Raw genomic sequence first — 15,843 nt, forward strand, 5'->3', positions numbered from 1 at the left:
GCCCTGAATTTAATTATTCCAACCAATGTGGTAACTTAATATAATAATAAAAAAGAGGTTAATTAGAAATAGAAGAGAATCTGACTATTTGTTCATCTGGCTCAGTGGGGGCATTTCATGAAGTGTCAGTTTATGGATGGCAATGTTTTATAGAGTATGAATTTTCAGTTAGTGAGAAAATGAAAATGAGAGGCAGTAGATCATCAATGAGTGATTGTATCAGGAAATCACTAAAAAGCTAATCTGTAAAGTTCAGGGCATATTTTAATGTGACTTCATGATAATATAGGCAGTATTTTTCTCCCTAGGTTGAACATAAATCATGTTCTTTAGACACATTATGAGTAATTCCTTGTTTAGAGTTTTTATTCAGAGGTAAGACAGTCAAATATTTCCTACTTTTAAACAGAAATGAGTGCTAAAATAAAAAGGTGACCTTTCTTGCTTAGCTGTTACTTTCAATACAAACGGTCTGCTTTCTTAATATTTCTTAATGCTCAAGTTCTGCAACCTTAATGCTGAGTGCTGTGCAGTAGAATCAGACTTGGATCAAATCCTAGCTGGAAACTTGCTTTTGGTGTCAAGTTATTATTCTTATTGAGCCTCAGTCTTGTCATCTGTGAAATGAGGATAATGTTGTCTACATCCCTCGGGTTGCTGAGGATAAAGTGAGAGAATGTAGAGGATACTATACAGCCTGCCTGTTACATAATAGATGCTCTGCAAATGGTGGCTCCCTGTCCTCTGAATAAGTCACAAGCCTTCTTATAAATGACTAACAGGTGCTAATGTATTGTAACACCAAAGGTAAGGCCAAGTGTTCTGGCTTATCAACCAGGGCAGTGCTCCTTAAACTTGAAAGTACCAGTGATTCATTCACCTGGGGCTCTGGTTAAATGCAGATTCTACATTTCTAAGAAGCTCCCAGATGATGCTGATACTGCTGGTTGCGGACCACCACACTTAATAGCATGGAACCAGAACAGTGACTTCTGAATATCGAGCTGACTTTCAGGGACTGGGCTAAAATATTGGGAACTCTGAAGATGGTACAGGAAAAAAGTGTAAATAAACACATTTAAAAATTTGGGAAGTCAAATCCATTCTACACACTTTCATTTATTGTCTGGACAGATAAAGTACAAATAATTCAAACACAACAAGATTATGAAAAAAAAAAACATTTACAATACTTTCCCTTGGAAATCATCTAAACTAGCAAGATTAACATGAAGTCATTCATTAATAACTAAAGTATACAACTGCCTGGTCCTAAGATTTTTTTTCCTTTTTTTTTTCCCCCAAGATTGAACACATTATAGAGAAGATTTTGGCATGCCTTTCCCACTAATGCTTAGCAAATGCATCAAAACTTTGCCAGCAAACTGCGTTCATTCATAGCAGGTGACGTAAAAAGGTTTCCCTGAATGTTGAACGAGTGTTCTCTGAACTGAAATCTGGTGTTATATCCAAAACCGAAAAGAGGAAAAAAAAACAGAAAAAAAATTTAAAGGAGGAGTCTATGATGCAGCCTTGGTATTCGTAATCTGTCTACCACTACGACGACTACTACAAAGTTTGCCTCTTCAGTGTGAAAACAACAGTCCTGTCTACATGCACTTAGTGGGTTCAGCATGGGAAAAAATGCACAAAATAAGCACAAGTTATAAATAACCATAACGTTTTATTACCATTAAGACTAAACTTGTATTGAAAAGATTTTATATAACAAGACAAGAAAAGCAATAGCAAATTTAACTATCAACTAGATTATGCATAGCGAGTAACTGTTTCTATTACCCAGGGAAGAGCATGAACCCTTGTATTTTTTTGTTTTGTTTTTGTTTTAAATATATAACCGTACAAAGCACAAACATACTAAAATGATCAGTGCACTGGACGTGGGAGAGTGCTCCCTCAGTCATTTTGTTCCCTTAGCTCTGTTTGTTTTCCCCAATCTGAGTTACATTAAAATAAAGACTCAGTTGTTTTTATTTTTCTACTGTGCAGTAAGAAAAAATATTCACAACAAACATGACAATATATCAAACAATAGTTCTACACAAGTTACCTTGATACCTCTTTAACTGTCACTTAAATATCATAAGAAAACATTTTAAGACATATACAAACAAAACTAGCCAAGTGTTACAACTTATAATAAATTAACCCAAAGAAAAAATAACTTTATATATATATATTTATATTGTATATACACATACACACACAACAGAATGACACAATAATATGCTTCTTCCCATAGTTTAAGTAAACAAATAAGTAGTCTAGCCAATCTAGCTATATTTGATCTCGGCCATAGGCATCATCACATCGGCGATTAAATAAATAAATGTTTCAAGCAACATAAACAGTGTTTCAAATGTACCAACACAGCCCAATTCTATCAGCATGGGCTACAAAGTGAATTTCAAAATTTCTTAATGAATTTAAAGCAAATGTATCTTTTGTTTTCCTCTCCTAAACACATTACATTTAACTATGATACTAAGATATGTAAATAATTTCGTAGCACCTACTGCTCAAACTAAGGAAGTTTTAGATCAAAAGGAAAATTAATCTTTTTAATTTTTGTTCTGCTGACATCCCATACTGATGACTTAAAGAAAAACTGTCTTTCAACTCATCTCCTTGCTTTTGGGTTTTGACTGTGGGGAACTGTGGTACCCTGGGTAGAACGAACACTCCTTTCCCCTAGTAATTAATAATTGTTTTTTAATTATTATTACATGCTATGAAAAGATATGAAGATCATCTGTTTATAGCCCATCCTTCAAAAAACAGTCTACGAATCCAGTTTAAAACACACATCTTGATCTCTAAAAAGTTACCAGTGCAGTATGAACGCGACAAAGTTGTCAATTTCCCCTAAATTAGCCAGTCAAAATATTTTTTTCTCAAATCCAGATTCTCTTGTAAAAATTCTTTATATTTTATAAAAATAGATTTTTCTTGAAACCCATTTTCAGCAAAGAGACCACCTCTTTGGCAACAATGTTAATGTTATTAAATTGTTAATGTCATCAGGTATCCCCCTTGCCCCCATCCCCTAACAGAAGACTGTTTTAGTTCACATGATATAAAAGAAAAAAGGAAAAATAAAAAAATTTGCAAAAGTTTTTTTTTTTTATTTTTGCAATTTTTATTATTCCTCTTTAATTTGTGTGGGGGTTTTTACCAATCTGATTGAATCGACATTTTGACAAAAAAGAAAAATCTTTTTTTCCTTTCTTTGAATCCCATTACTTTGTAAAAATTGTTTTATTTTTATTATTTTTTTTGTTTTTTGTTTTTCTTCTTCAAATGAGCGAATGGTCATCTTAAAAAGATCCACCTTCAAGGAAGGTAGTAAAGTTAGCTGGCTGGGTAAAAATCCCTGCACATCGCTATCTATGTATATTATATTCAACAACGACAGCTATGAAAGAACATTCAATGCATCAAAGGTATTTTTTTGTTTTTTTGTTTTTCTTTTTTTCTAAGCATTATAAAATCCTTTCCTGGTACACCTCAGGATAATCCAATGTTTTAATACTTAGGCAACACTGGCTTATAAAGTCCATGGTTGAATATAAGCCTTGAAAAGTTTGTTTCTCTCTCTTTTGTGTATGTGTGTGTGTGCGCGCGTGTGTTTTGTTCGTATATATTTCTATATATATTTTAGTAAATAAGAATGGGAAATTCAGGACTTGTGGGCTTTGTTGGTTTTAAAGGAAACTTGCAACACTCTGTCTCCCAGGCGGTACCCGTTGAGGCTGGCGATGGCCATGGCCGCCTCATCATAGTTGGTCATGGTGACAAAGCCAAATCCCTTGCACTTGTTGGTGTTGAAGTCACGGATCACCTTGACGTTGTTCACTGCTCCAAAGGGGCCAAAGAGCTGCCAGAGGACACTCTCATCGGAATCAGGGGACAGGTTGTAGACAAAGATGCACCACCCAGTTCCTGTGTGACCAGGGATGTTCATTCCCACAAGGCTTGTCATTCCATCAATGGTAATTGGGGAGAACCTGGGGGGACAAGCAGAAGGGGGGACTGGTCCAGACATCAGTCTGACCAAGGATAACACACAGATGCACAGACACAGACACGGGGCAGAGGGCTGAGTGAGTGTTTGCAGGAGAGTCTTCAGGGTTCAAAAACCAAAATGTAAAAACTAATGTCTATGTAATTTCCTCTGATGGGAATGGCTTGACTGGCTAGGGTATGTTCATGCTGAGAGAAAGATCTAGGTCCATTTCTAAAAACCATGAGGGACTCCCAGGGCTCCCAGAGCAAGGCTCTATAATAGTTCTATCACAGTAGATGCTCAGAGCACACCCCACCCTGACTCCACCCCACCCCAACAATAGACAATGTGCTCTTGGGGGAAAGGGTCTATTTCATTCATTCTGTGGCTCTATTTGTTTATTCAGTGGAGCACATATGGGAATCTCACAGATACAGTGACACATAGAAAATGCTCAATAAATATTTATTGGTTGAATAAGTGACTAACTTTGGCCAGTGCTTGGGAAATTTCATTTTTTTCTTTTTAAAGGCAGATTAGGAGATGGCCCTAAAGTGCTTAAGTCTACCATTTTTGCATTCCCTTGACCTATGGTTGTCAAAGGTTTCTTGGTGAGGATGGAGATACGTGACAATGAACAGGCATGTCTTGCTGTTAAACAGATGGGTGGTTCATGTTTCATTTAGCATTTATCCAAAAGGGTTTCCCCTACAAACTCAAGCAATAATAATAAAGATGTATTACTCCTTTATGCTATGTTATCTGGAATTTATTCCCAAGCATCATTGGAGCAAGACTTCAAGTGGTTTGTGCATTTATATATCTTGAATTGCTGTACATTAGAAAAGCATAAAATTGTTATTTGCCCTATTACAACTGCTTTTGTATTAGGCTTAGAAATCTTCTCAGTTTTTGTGTAATCCTGAAAAGAAAAAAATGACCCTTTAAATTTGATTCACTGTCTGATGAAATAAATCCTTGTGTGATTTGTGATGGATGCACCAGATGAAACAACTAGGTTACCAGTGCCTACAGCAGAACAATATTTGTTAATGTCTTGTTTCACATCAAAGTTTATATAGGGATTTTTTATTTTTTATTTTTGAGATGGAGTCTCACTCTGTCACCCAGGCTGGAGTGCAGTGGTGCTATCTCGGCTCACTGTAACCCCTGCCTCCCGGATTCAAGAGATTCTCGTGCCTCAGCCTCCTGAGTAGCTGGGACTACAGGCATGCACTGCCACGCCTGGCTGATAATTTTGTATTTTTAGTAGAACGGGGTTTTGCCATGTTGGCCAGGCTGGTCTTGAAGTTCTGACCTCAGGTGATCCACCCACCTTGGCCTCCCAAAGTGCTGGGATTACAGGCATGATCTTATATAGGGATTTTTGATGCTATACACTGAATAGTTTCTTGCTTTTCATTTGGCCGGGGTTTTACTGGGGGAGATAGGAAAAGGAGAGAAAGCAAAAACTAGGGACGAGCATGGTATAAAGTGTGAGCTACAACTGTTTTTAAAAATAAGCAAATATTCTTGGAGATTTGAAAGTCCTCTTAAATAATAGTTCTGTATCTAACTAGAATTTGGATAATCAAATGGCTACTGAATATATGCTAAATCTAACGACTCAATAGACAATATTTTTGCTATTATTCACTAAGTCAATCTTCTCTCTTGTTTAAAAACAATTAACAAGAAAAAGCCAAAAAATATTATGGTGTAGATTCTTAGAAGTGCAAATCCATGACAATTTGTAACTTGTATCATTTCTGAAGATTGTCTTTTTAATCTTCTCTCCTCCAACCAGGGGAGTTGACCCTGGTGAATTGACCTGTTTCTGTTTATAGGTGGAAAACAGCTAAGTATTTATTATAAGTCAAAGGTCAGGGCCAGCAAAGAGATTGCAAGTACAGCCTTTATCCTAGTTGGTGACAGTTAATTGCGGCATTTTGGTAGGAAGTATTCTAAATCCAAATCTGGGTTCAATAGGAAAAGAGAATGCTATTATCAGCCAGTGATGTTTACTCTGGGTGGGGCAGTGGAGGAGGTGGCGGCAGGCCTACCACAGCTGTGTCTTCCCCTATCTTATCTATGTTATAAGCATTTCTCTTTTCATAACATTTAGCACCACCTCACTAACATCAGAGAGGAGCAAAGGAATGAGATAGAGCTAGGAAAGATGTAAAATCCCTGGGAACAGGCATACAGTGTGCTGGAAATGTGGAGATAACTCATAGTTATCTTCATTGATGTTGGGATTGAGATTTGAGAGGCTGGTCCTCTGAAGTGAAGTCTGCAGTCAGGTTACTTCCTCTACTGTGCACCAGTTCTCAGAGTCAGGGTACTTACCATGCATGGCCAGTGAAAGAACTGGGAGTGTGATGTGGACTATTAAAGACTACATCTCTTTCCCTTGACTGTAGGAAGGGGAATTAAAGTGTGCAGCTCTACTGAGCAAGATGATGAAGACACTATGTCCCTAGCAGTGCAGTGGAGCTTATCAGAAGCACATACGGGAATCTCATGGACACAGTGACATCACACACCCAACTTTCCAAGATTCAGATTTCACACTGGGTCTGGAAAACCTTTGAATCTGCCTTCAGAGAGCCCCAAAAGCCTTGACTCTGGGCCCCCAACCCCACAAAAAGCCTTTCAGTGAAAGGAACAGCAAGTTTAAAACACACATAACATATAACCAAGGGAGGATTTATAATAACTGTTAAAACCTGTAACAAAAGAAACCCCTGGTTGAGGTGCACACAGATACACTTCATTCTCAGGATGTGCTCTGAAATGCACACTGAAGTGGGGGCAGGAGCAAGAAAGTCATCCTTGTGTTTGTTTATCCTTTGGCCAGAGCTGGTAGTCCAAAATCTAATTTTTCTACTGAAAAATCATAAGATTGTCAACCACAATTAGCAAAATGTTCTAATTCTGATTTGTTGGAATCTGCCCTCTTAACTGAATCTTGGCATTACTAATGCAAAATAGTTTGCTATGCAAGTTTGCAAAACCAGCCAGCAAAGAGTCGGAGCCTTTCCCCTTAGGGGAGCCATTCAAAGGACCAGATTATTAAGGGCTTGGTAGCTGTGGCACCTGAACCATAGGAGAAGCCCACCTGCAAATAAAAGAAAAAGTGAAACACACAAATACATTTTGTGTGCCCTAAAAGAAACAAAATCAACTGAGGTCCGAAATTAAAATTAAGAATTTGACATGCTGGTGGAAGAAAAAGGAGGAATTTTTTTTTAAAGTAAAGTTAGTGAATTAAAAAAAAAAAAAATTCTAGCCCCAGTCTGTGCCAACATGGACATCTGGCAATCTGTGGAGTTTTAATTACCTCTTTACGCCATAGGCCATATTAAGCAAATTGTCCAGCCTGCAAAGAGAAGGAGGGTCTCTGGGTTAATGCCTCACAGATGGCAAGATCGCTCAATGGAACTATTAATAAGAATGCTCCATTTTCAAAGAAGAAAAGCTCAACAACTTTCCCCACTGCTTGGGAGTCTCTCCACCGGTAGTTTCCCCCTTTTCTGTCTCTAACTGCAAGTAATTCATGTTCGGGTCAATGCTAGAGTTTAAAGCAAGTGTCTAACGAGTCTCCCTTTCTTTCAAGATCTGAATTAATACCATTCCCCCCACCTCTCAGAACGTTTGTGTGGATTTTGTTTTACATTGTATGTGAAATTTTTCAAAGTGGGGGCTTCTTAAATTGTTCACCTTTTTACTATAATTAAACTTGTAAATAAAGGTCTCTGTTCCAGATTAACAATACACAGGCACACAATATGTATCGGAACGGATATTTTCTGTTAGCCTTGCTATATTAACTAAATCATCTTACTACACACATTTTTGGGAGGCAGGGGGGAGTTTGCAGGTTAAGATTTTTAAAAAGTAGCTTACTGTTTACTGCCTGATAGCACCTCCCAGCAAACTGCCATTATGCTATAATCTTCCTCACATTCAGTACCTTACTTGCGGACAAGCTATTCACACCATAGGGCAGTAGTAACCATAGTTTCCACCATTAGAAGTCTGCTGGAGAGGCTTTTACATAAATACTGCATGTGCTCTCATGCAAAATAAAAATTAGATGACTTGGACTCTTCATGAAATCATTAACCATTTCAAATTCACAGGGCATAGGAGGACACGAAAGAGGATGATTTTTCTCCTCATGTAGCCAGATGGAGCATACTATCCTAGATAGAAGGACCTACTATTTCCCACGTGAAGTTTCTCAAAGAGAAAAACATTTTCATCAAAGGGAGGCTGGGATGTGGTGTGGAATAAAATAATTGTTTAGAATTTATCATGGGTAAGTCACAAATATTTTTATCTCTTGTATAATAGAGACCAGTCAAGGTCATACTGCCTTCATGGAGAGAAACCTGTCTTTAGGAAAGTCCCAGGAGAAGGGCAATGCCCCCCTGCCCCAGGAGCTTCCTGGGAGTTGGGTACTCAAAATAAACACTAATCAGGCTTGGACAGGATCTTCCTCCCTGTCTTCCCAGAATCTACTGACTTAACATAATAAGGTTAACACCTTAGACAGTCCCCCGTCCCCTGAACTCAACAGAGTTACCTGCCGAGGGAAAAGAAGACAGGAAAAACCACTCCCTCTGGCAAGGATCTGCCTTATGGTCTATTTTTTAAATTTATTAAAAGCCATTGTCCAGCCTTAAGTCTAATCTGCTGAATGTGGTCACTGATCTGTGATAAACTGTTGTTGAAACTGAACCTTCATGTTTGGTTAAATACAGAAATTTTGTTTCTACCAAAGAATCTGAAGTTTATACAGTCACAGTAGTAAATTGGAAAAGGGCTTAGAAGGGCATCTGTTCCAACCGTCTCATTTTACAGGAATGGAAACTGAGGCTTGGGGGGAGTTTTGCACACTGATTCCTGGTGGTGGAAGCTTTTACCCTTGCCCCATTTGTCAGGACCATGGGCTTCCCTGGCTCTTGCCCAGCTCTGAACCCCTATAGCAGGGCTTCTTCCTCTTGGGCATGCCTACCTGAACCTCTGAGCCTGGTGGTGAAGCGGACCTGGGTAGCGCCGGTTGGGGGACTGGTAGAGCTGGGAGAGCAGGGCCTGGCTGGACTTCTGGCTGGGGTTGTTGGCAAACTTCACAGTAATCGGTTCCGTAGCACCGCTGGGCTTCTGGCCATTCAGCCCTTTGATGGCTTCTTCTGCCTCGATCCTCTTATCAAAGCGGATGAATCCCACCCCTCTGGACACTCCTGGGGAAAGAGAAAGAGCCTTTGTAAAGAGTGAACACACCAAACTGGTAAACATCTTCGGGAAGAGATGGGTCCGATGGATATTGTGTGAGGAGTAAACCCACCTGTGGGGCCACGGCTGAGCCCAGCTCCCTGATCTCTCTCACCCATCAAAACACATTTACCTGCATTCCTGCCATCATGGCTCTGGACTGATGCCTCTCAGCCATAGGACATAGGGATCTCTTGCATCTGGCCCCTCTGGTCCTCTACCACTGCCCTGCTCCATCCTCACCTCCCAAAAGTTACTATAACTGATCACTCACAGTCCAGTTTCTAGTCTTCTCATGTGTCCTCCACATGTAGCGAGTGTGCAATCTATTTGAAAAGTGAACTCTGACCACATCACATACTTTAAAAACATCTTCTATAGCTCTTTTGTACTTTTTAAATTTTGTACCTTGTACATAGTACCTATTCTTCACTGACTCCCATTCTAAAATGAAAAACAAACAAAACCTACAAAATACCCTTCCATGGCTCCATTCTGCACCCAGATAAACTCTAGACTTATTGGTACAAGATTCAATGCCTCTGACAATCTGGCCCCAAATTCCCTATTGAGGCTCACACCAGCCACCATGAACTGCCTGATGCTCCTTGAATAGACTGTGTTCTTCCTCGATTCCATGCCTTGGGTTATGCTCTCCTCTCCACCTAGAATGCTCTGTCCCTCCTTTTTTGCTGGATACCTTTGAAACATCCTCCCAACCCCTAATCAAACATTGCCTCCTCAATGGGGCCTTCCCAGCAATTCCCACCAGGCATGGCACACCTTCTCCTGAGCTCTCAGGGGCACTTGACAGCTTCTAGCAAGTATTTGGACTCCACACTGGAGTCCTGTAAGGGTGGGGCAGTGCCTGTTCATTCTTGGTCTCCAGTGTCTCTCTGCAAAATGTCTGGGGCAGAGCCAGCTTCTGTGAAGGTTTGTCTCATGAATCATATGATAAACATGCTAAACTATTCTCAGGGGGTGAGTTCTAAATTGGAATCAAATTGGAGGTAGGCGAAAACACCTTGTCATTAAAAATGCAACCTAGAGTACCTGACATTTCTTACTGAGAGGTGGTGGCTGCCTTTCTTTATTGTAGACAAAGAACCCCAGTACCAGATCCTGAGTTCAGATCCCTGTACTGCTACTCACTAGCTTTGGGGAGTTAGATCCCCCACTTTCAATCTGTTTTCTCATGTGTGAAATGGGACAATTCCTAACTCTATAATGCCATGAGTTGGAGTTATAGCTACGCATACAGGTTATTTTCACATACAAAAGTAATGTTATTTGGTTGAGGGCTGAAAAAGACTTTGAAGGTCATACAGTTCGACTCTCAACCTGATGCCTGAATCCTTTTTACAACCCTGCCAAGTAGTTTAGCTGCTGCTAAAACAAGTCCCATGATGGAGAACTACCTCCCAAGATGGCCCATTTTAAATTTGGGCAGTTGACCGATAAGAATTCTTTCTTCCAAGTCAAAAATCTGTCTATTCATGATCCATATCATCTGCCTTAAGCAGCCATCAGCCTTCTGCTCTTATGAGTAACAGGGCTGATGACATTGATATACACAGAAAGAAATTACAAAGAAACACTTAACCTGTGACTTGATCAACCAGGATTCGTGAGGTGATGATACGGCCGTATTGCGAGAAAAGCTGCTCCAGTTCCTTCTGGGTCATGGTTTTGGGAAGGCCGCTAACATAGAGGTTAGCATCCCTGATTGAGGCAGAGCTCGGACGGGCATATGAGACCTAGGAAAAGGCAAGAGGAGCTAATTCCATTATAGGCAATCACCCTCAGAGTAGACGCCGAGTCCACAAACAAGATGACAGTCCCTCATCTACCGTTACAACTAATGGTGTCAGTTTAAATCACTCAGTAGTTCAGATTTTTAGCTACTCTTCTAATAGTAATGAGAACCAGGAGAACAGCAATAGAGGAACAAGAGGAGAGTTGATGATAACTTAAAACAAATGCACAGATAAGGGTCTCTAAGTGCAGAACAAAATAGCTACTGTATGGCAGCTGTTAAATGCAGAGCTACCCACGCATGGAGTTCTGAAGATTTACCTCCTGGATGTGGGTGTATAGATGATTTACTGTATCCAACACATAATAATCTTTGAATAAACCAAAAAAAAAAAAAAAAAACCTCATGAAATTCTGCTCTGCACATTTCTCTCCTTGCCACCCTCCCTACCCCCATCACCTTCTTCCTGAATACATAAAAGCAATCAGGTTTTCTGCAAGATTTTTTTTATGTTCCATCCTTTGTGTTGCTCCAGTCTGCTCCCATGAGGTCTGCTCTTTAACGAATGACAAAGTGCTGGTGAAATAGGGCTGAATGAACATCTGCTTGCGAAACTGGATATGTGACCTTGTTGTCACATCTGCAAGGACCAGTTGCCTCTAACTTTGAAGCAGGGCAGATAAAAACCACAACAAACAAAATGGGGGCACGATGGAAAGGAGGGAGGGAAAGGGCAGTAGAGAGAGAGAAGAGAGCCTCACCAATGGTTATAATAAGTTCGACTTTGTAAATTTGTCCTCCCAGATCTCTCAACTGCTTTTTTTCCCCCAAAAAGCTAACACAGAAGTGTAAACAGATCTGAAATTCCATCTGCAAGAAGCCAAATCTGTAGCAGTACACATAAGCAAAGCAAACCCCAGCAGTCATTAATTTTAGACTTTCATTTACTTATTTATTTATTTTTTAAGAAAACAACATCAGACATTTGAAATATAATTTACAGCTAGTCTAACAAAAGCACTTTCCTGCTAAAGCTATTTCTGGGGTGGTTATGGCTCAGAATAGATGATGAAAACAGTCATTTCAGAGCACATCTGACAACGTTGAACAGGAAGAGACCTGTATGCCTTAGCATTTTTCAGTTGGAAGTTTTATTTAATCCATATAACTGATTCATAAGACCTATTAAGACTGTAGGGGTGAGAGTGTGTGTGTGTGCGCACACACACACAAAAGCATGTGTGCAAAAGGAATTGAACACGTTAAACCAGACCTTTGACATTAAGACCTAAACCTCCAGCAGTAAAGTGGGCCTTGCTTCTGTGACCTTCAGGGAAGAGAATGGGTCTAGCAAAGAAGATGAAGGATGAGCAGAACCCTCATCCATGGCACTCTCCCCCTTTCCATGACAGACATGCCAGGTCCCTTTATGGGTTCCACACCTAAAAATAGATGTTGACTCAACAGATAAAATGATGTGAGTGACTAATCTGCCTCGCTGGCCTCCTCCTGCTGATGGAGTGAGGCAGCTGCCTTCAGTATCTCCATCTTCTAGAAACTCATGGGTGGGCTGGGAGGCCTCTGGAGGCTCCTTCCCAGCACATGGCTGAGAGGTAGAGGGGCCTTTATACACAGGGTCCCAGTGTGTGCATTTGGGTGTGGGCTGAAGGACTAAGAACCCCATGTGACTATCTGGACAGGGTTTCACTCCACGGAAGGTTCTCCCACCCCTGTTTTTTAAGGGACCAAGTCTGTCAATAGCAGAACCATTTTTTGAGTAGGAGGAAGAAGTGGTAGGAGAAGGAAATAAAAACATCATAGTGATATGCCCATGGCAATGAGGGTCACCCTTGTTTCACCCTGCCAATTACTGACAAATTAATTATCTGAATGACATTTGTGCTCCCTCAAAACACAACCTACCACTTTTATGCCATTGCTCATACAGACATTTTTTTTCTTCCTACTTCCCCAAGTCCAAATCCTACTCCTCTTCAGGGCTCAGCTCAAATGACATCTTCTCTAGGCAGCTTTCTCTAATCTCACCTTCTCCTAAATAATCTCCCCAGCAGTGCTCTAAATGAACCATGGTACTTAACCTGTTTCAACCTTAACTCATCACCTCTCCATTGAGGCTGATGATCTCTTTAGGTTGTAGGTCTTGTGTGTGTGTGTGTCTTATTCAACTCTGTGGCTCTAGCTCCCAGCACATAGCCTGATACCTATCGAGTGTTCAACACCTACTGGAAAAAAAAAAATAATAAACACCCACAGCTCATGGGAAATGATGCTAGTATTACTGGCTCTTTGGAGTTAACTGTAGCTCTAGTAAGGTGGACCGCTGAAGAGTCAGACACCCAGAATCCCAGCTGCGTTTCTCCACCAAGCTAAGAGCTAAGGGACAAATTTCCCATTTTCTAGTGCCTGGGGCTGGAAGGACTGAAAGAAGATTGTTTTAGGACTAGACATCACATAGAGGCCTTCTCTTAGCAAATATTTCCTCAGGATCTACTGTGAGCCAGGTACAGTGGTATGTGCTGGGAACACAGCAAGAACAAGGCATGGTCTCTTGCTGTAAAGGAACTCCAAGTCCAAAAAGGGCAACAGACAATACACAGGAGGCACTCACTAAAATGTGTTGAACAGAAGAATGGATGAGTAAACATACAGACTAATTATCACAGTGCCACAAGATGTGTATGTTACGCCAGGGATACGTATGAGTGTGACTGAAACACAGAGGAAGGAGAGATTAATCAAAGGTTAAAAGGGCCAGGAAGGAGACAGAGCTGAGCTGAGACTGGTGTTGAGAAAGGTGGTGGTGGAGTCAGGGAACGGTGGCCTGATAATAGCCTTCCTCTGTCGTTAGGACAAATGAGGTGATGAAGATCGAGGGCTTAGCACAGTACCTGGCACCCAATAAATGCATAATGGATAGTCATGACCTTAACTCCCATTAGTTCTGCACAGTCAGAGCTAGGGTACAGAGGGAACTGGGTGAACCCTGCCAGGGAAGAGGAGCTGGCACTTGAAAGTTGGTGACACAACAAAAACCATTTCCCCTACGTTGATTCCAACACAGGTAGAATCTCAGCCAGGGAGAATTACTGCAACACATCTCCAGAGACAGACCCTAAATCCGCAAAGGCAGCAACAAATCCCAAAGGTGAACAGCACATCAGTCATTCTATACCAAGTCTAATTCCTGTTTAGTATTTCTCACCTATATGGAACCTTAAGTCTATTGTTCTCTTAGTCCCCTGTCCACAAAACCTGTGGGGTTAGGATAGATAAAAATGACAGAAAAGAGATATTCCCACATTGAATATCCAAATGTTCATCCTAGTATCTAAAAGTTTCAACTTTCCATATAGAAGTATTAAATTCTAACTGAATGACTACAGTTGTCAGGTCCTTGGTTAGGCTGAAAGATTTCCAAAAAATTGCCAATTTTCGGCCCCTGTAGAGGGTCAGATTTGATGGCATATTAATCCTCCTGGGCCAGTGGCCTGGAGTCATAGGGCTTCCGATACTGGAGCCAGCACCCTGGAGAACCCCCCTTGCCTCAGTCAGGATCCTGTTTGCTTCATTCCTCCAGAATCTCTGAAGACAAGACTGGCATCTCTAGGCCAGCACTGACCTCCCTCTGGAACTCAGAAAGAGCTGGGAGTGAAGAAGCCACTCCTCTCTCTGGGTAGGGGTGGCTCATGGCCAGGTGACTGTGAGCAGCTGACTTTACAGATGATCTCCATGGAAGATCTGCAGTCCCTCCAAACTCCTCAGCTCTCCCCATCCCTGGTGCTCACAGTGTTCCCATCCTCCACCAGAAGGATGCTATAGCATCATGCTTATGATCCCTGACTGTGGGTCAGCTCCAGTACTCACTAGCTGCATGACTTTGGGCAAGTAATTTGATCTTGATAAGTCTCAACATCTTTGCTGGTAAAAAGGGGGTCAATTATCCTTTGATGGGTTATTGTAAGAACTGAGATAATGTATTTAATATGTCTAGCACATACCTAGAACTTAGTAGATACTTACACATATTATTATGTGATGAGTCATAAAGGCTTTTGTGGGCCAGCCTGGGAATCTAGCTCCCATTGGGACATAACCTCCAATTTCACCAAAAACAAAAACAAAACATGTGGAACACTACCAGGGAATGCCTGTAGAGGCACTGCCCTCCTCTGCCACCCTGGTGGGGTCTGGACCATCTTTTACCACTTAACTGACATGAATGTCCTCTAACACATTTCCACAGATCCCACTGCTTTATGCCGACAAAGTACTTTCCACTTTCCAAAGTGACTTCCCAATTCTGCTGTCAGCAAATCTCACCAAGGTGGGTAAGGCAGGCATTGTCATGCATCACAGATGGGGTATCAGGACCAGGGCTTGGGGCTGCCTCTTCCCATGCAGCACCCACAACTCCCTTTACCTGTTCATACACAGGGCTTGGCCTGGGAAGGGTGGGAAGAACAGCATGACCTGAGGAAAAATGTTCCCTGAATCATCCAGCAACACCTCACTCCTTCTCTGTCCTCCATAATACAGAAAAGGGTGAGGACATGGAAAACACGATGCAATGAGGGGGATAAAATGAGAGGGAAAAGGTATCCTTTTCAGCCCCAGAAAATTGCTCCTTTAGAAAAACACTGGCATTAGAAGATGGGAGTTCATTCATTCCTCCTCTTCCTAAACATCTACTGTGTGCCAGGCCCTGGGATGGGTGTTGGGAGTGTCTCTGCTTCAAGAATCCCAGTCTGGAAAGGAAAGA

The 15,843-nt window shown here is 41.1% G+C and overlaps 1 protein-coding gene across 9 annotated transcripts in view; it reads right to left on the reverse strand.

Annotated features, from left to right (window-relative positions):
• Window positions 1-1,664: 1,664 nt before the first annotated feature.
• ELAVL4 (ELAV like RNA binding protein 4) overlaps window positions 1,665-15,843 on the reverse strand; it is a 154,658-nt gene continuing 140,479 nt past the window's right edge. For 4 of the 9 annotated variants that reach the window (XM_073007308.1, XM_007978816.3, XM_007978814.3 and 1 more), the window contains exons 4-7: window positions 10,911-11,064; window positions 9,051-9,276; window positions 7,371-7,409; window positions 1,665-4,028 (exon numbers count right to left, since the gene is read on the reverse strand). In XM_073007308.1, the coding sequence (XP_072863409.1) occupies window positions 3,701-4,028; window positions 7,371-7,409; window positions 9,051-9,276; window positions 10,911-11,064 (747 nt within the window). In that variant the 3' untranslated portion in view covers window positions 1,665-3,700. Of the gene's footprint in view, window positions 4,071-7,370; window positions 7,410-9,050; window positions 9,277-10,910; window positions 11,065-15,843 lie in introns of all 9 variants that reach the window. The other 5 variants (XM_073007307.1, XM_007978806.3, XM_007978804.3 and 2 more) reach the window with 2 other exon arrangements.

This window comes from Chlorocebus sabaeus, chromosome 20 (assembly GCF_047675955.1).
Source record: "Chlorocebus sabaeus isolate Y175 chromosome 20, mChlSab1.0.hap1, whole genome shotgun sequence".
Lineage (NCBI taxonomy): Eukaryota > Metazoa > Chordata > Mammalia > Primates > Cercopithecidae > Chlorocebus > Chlorocebus sabaeus.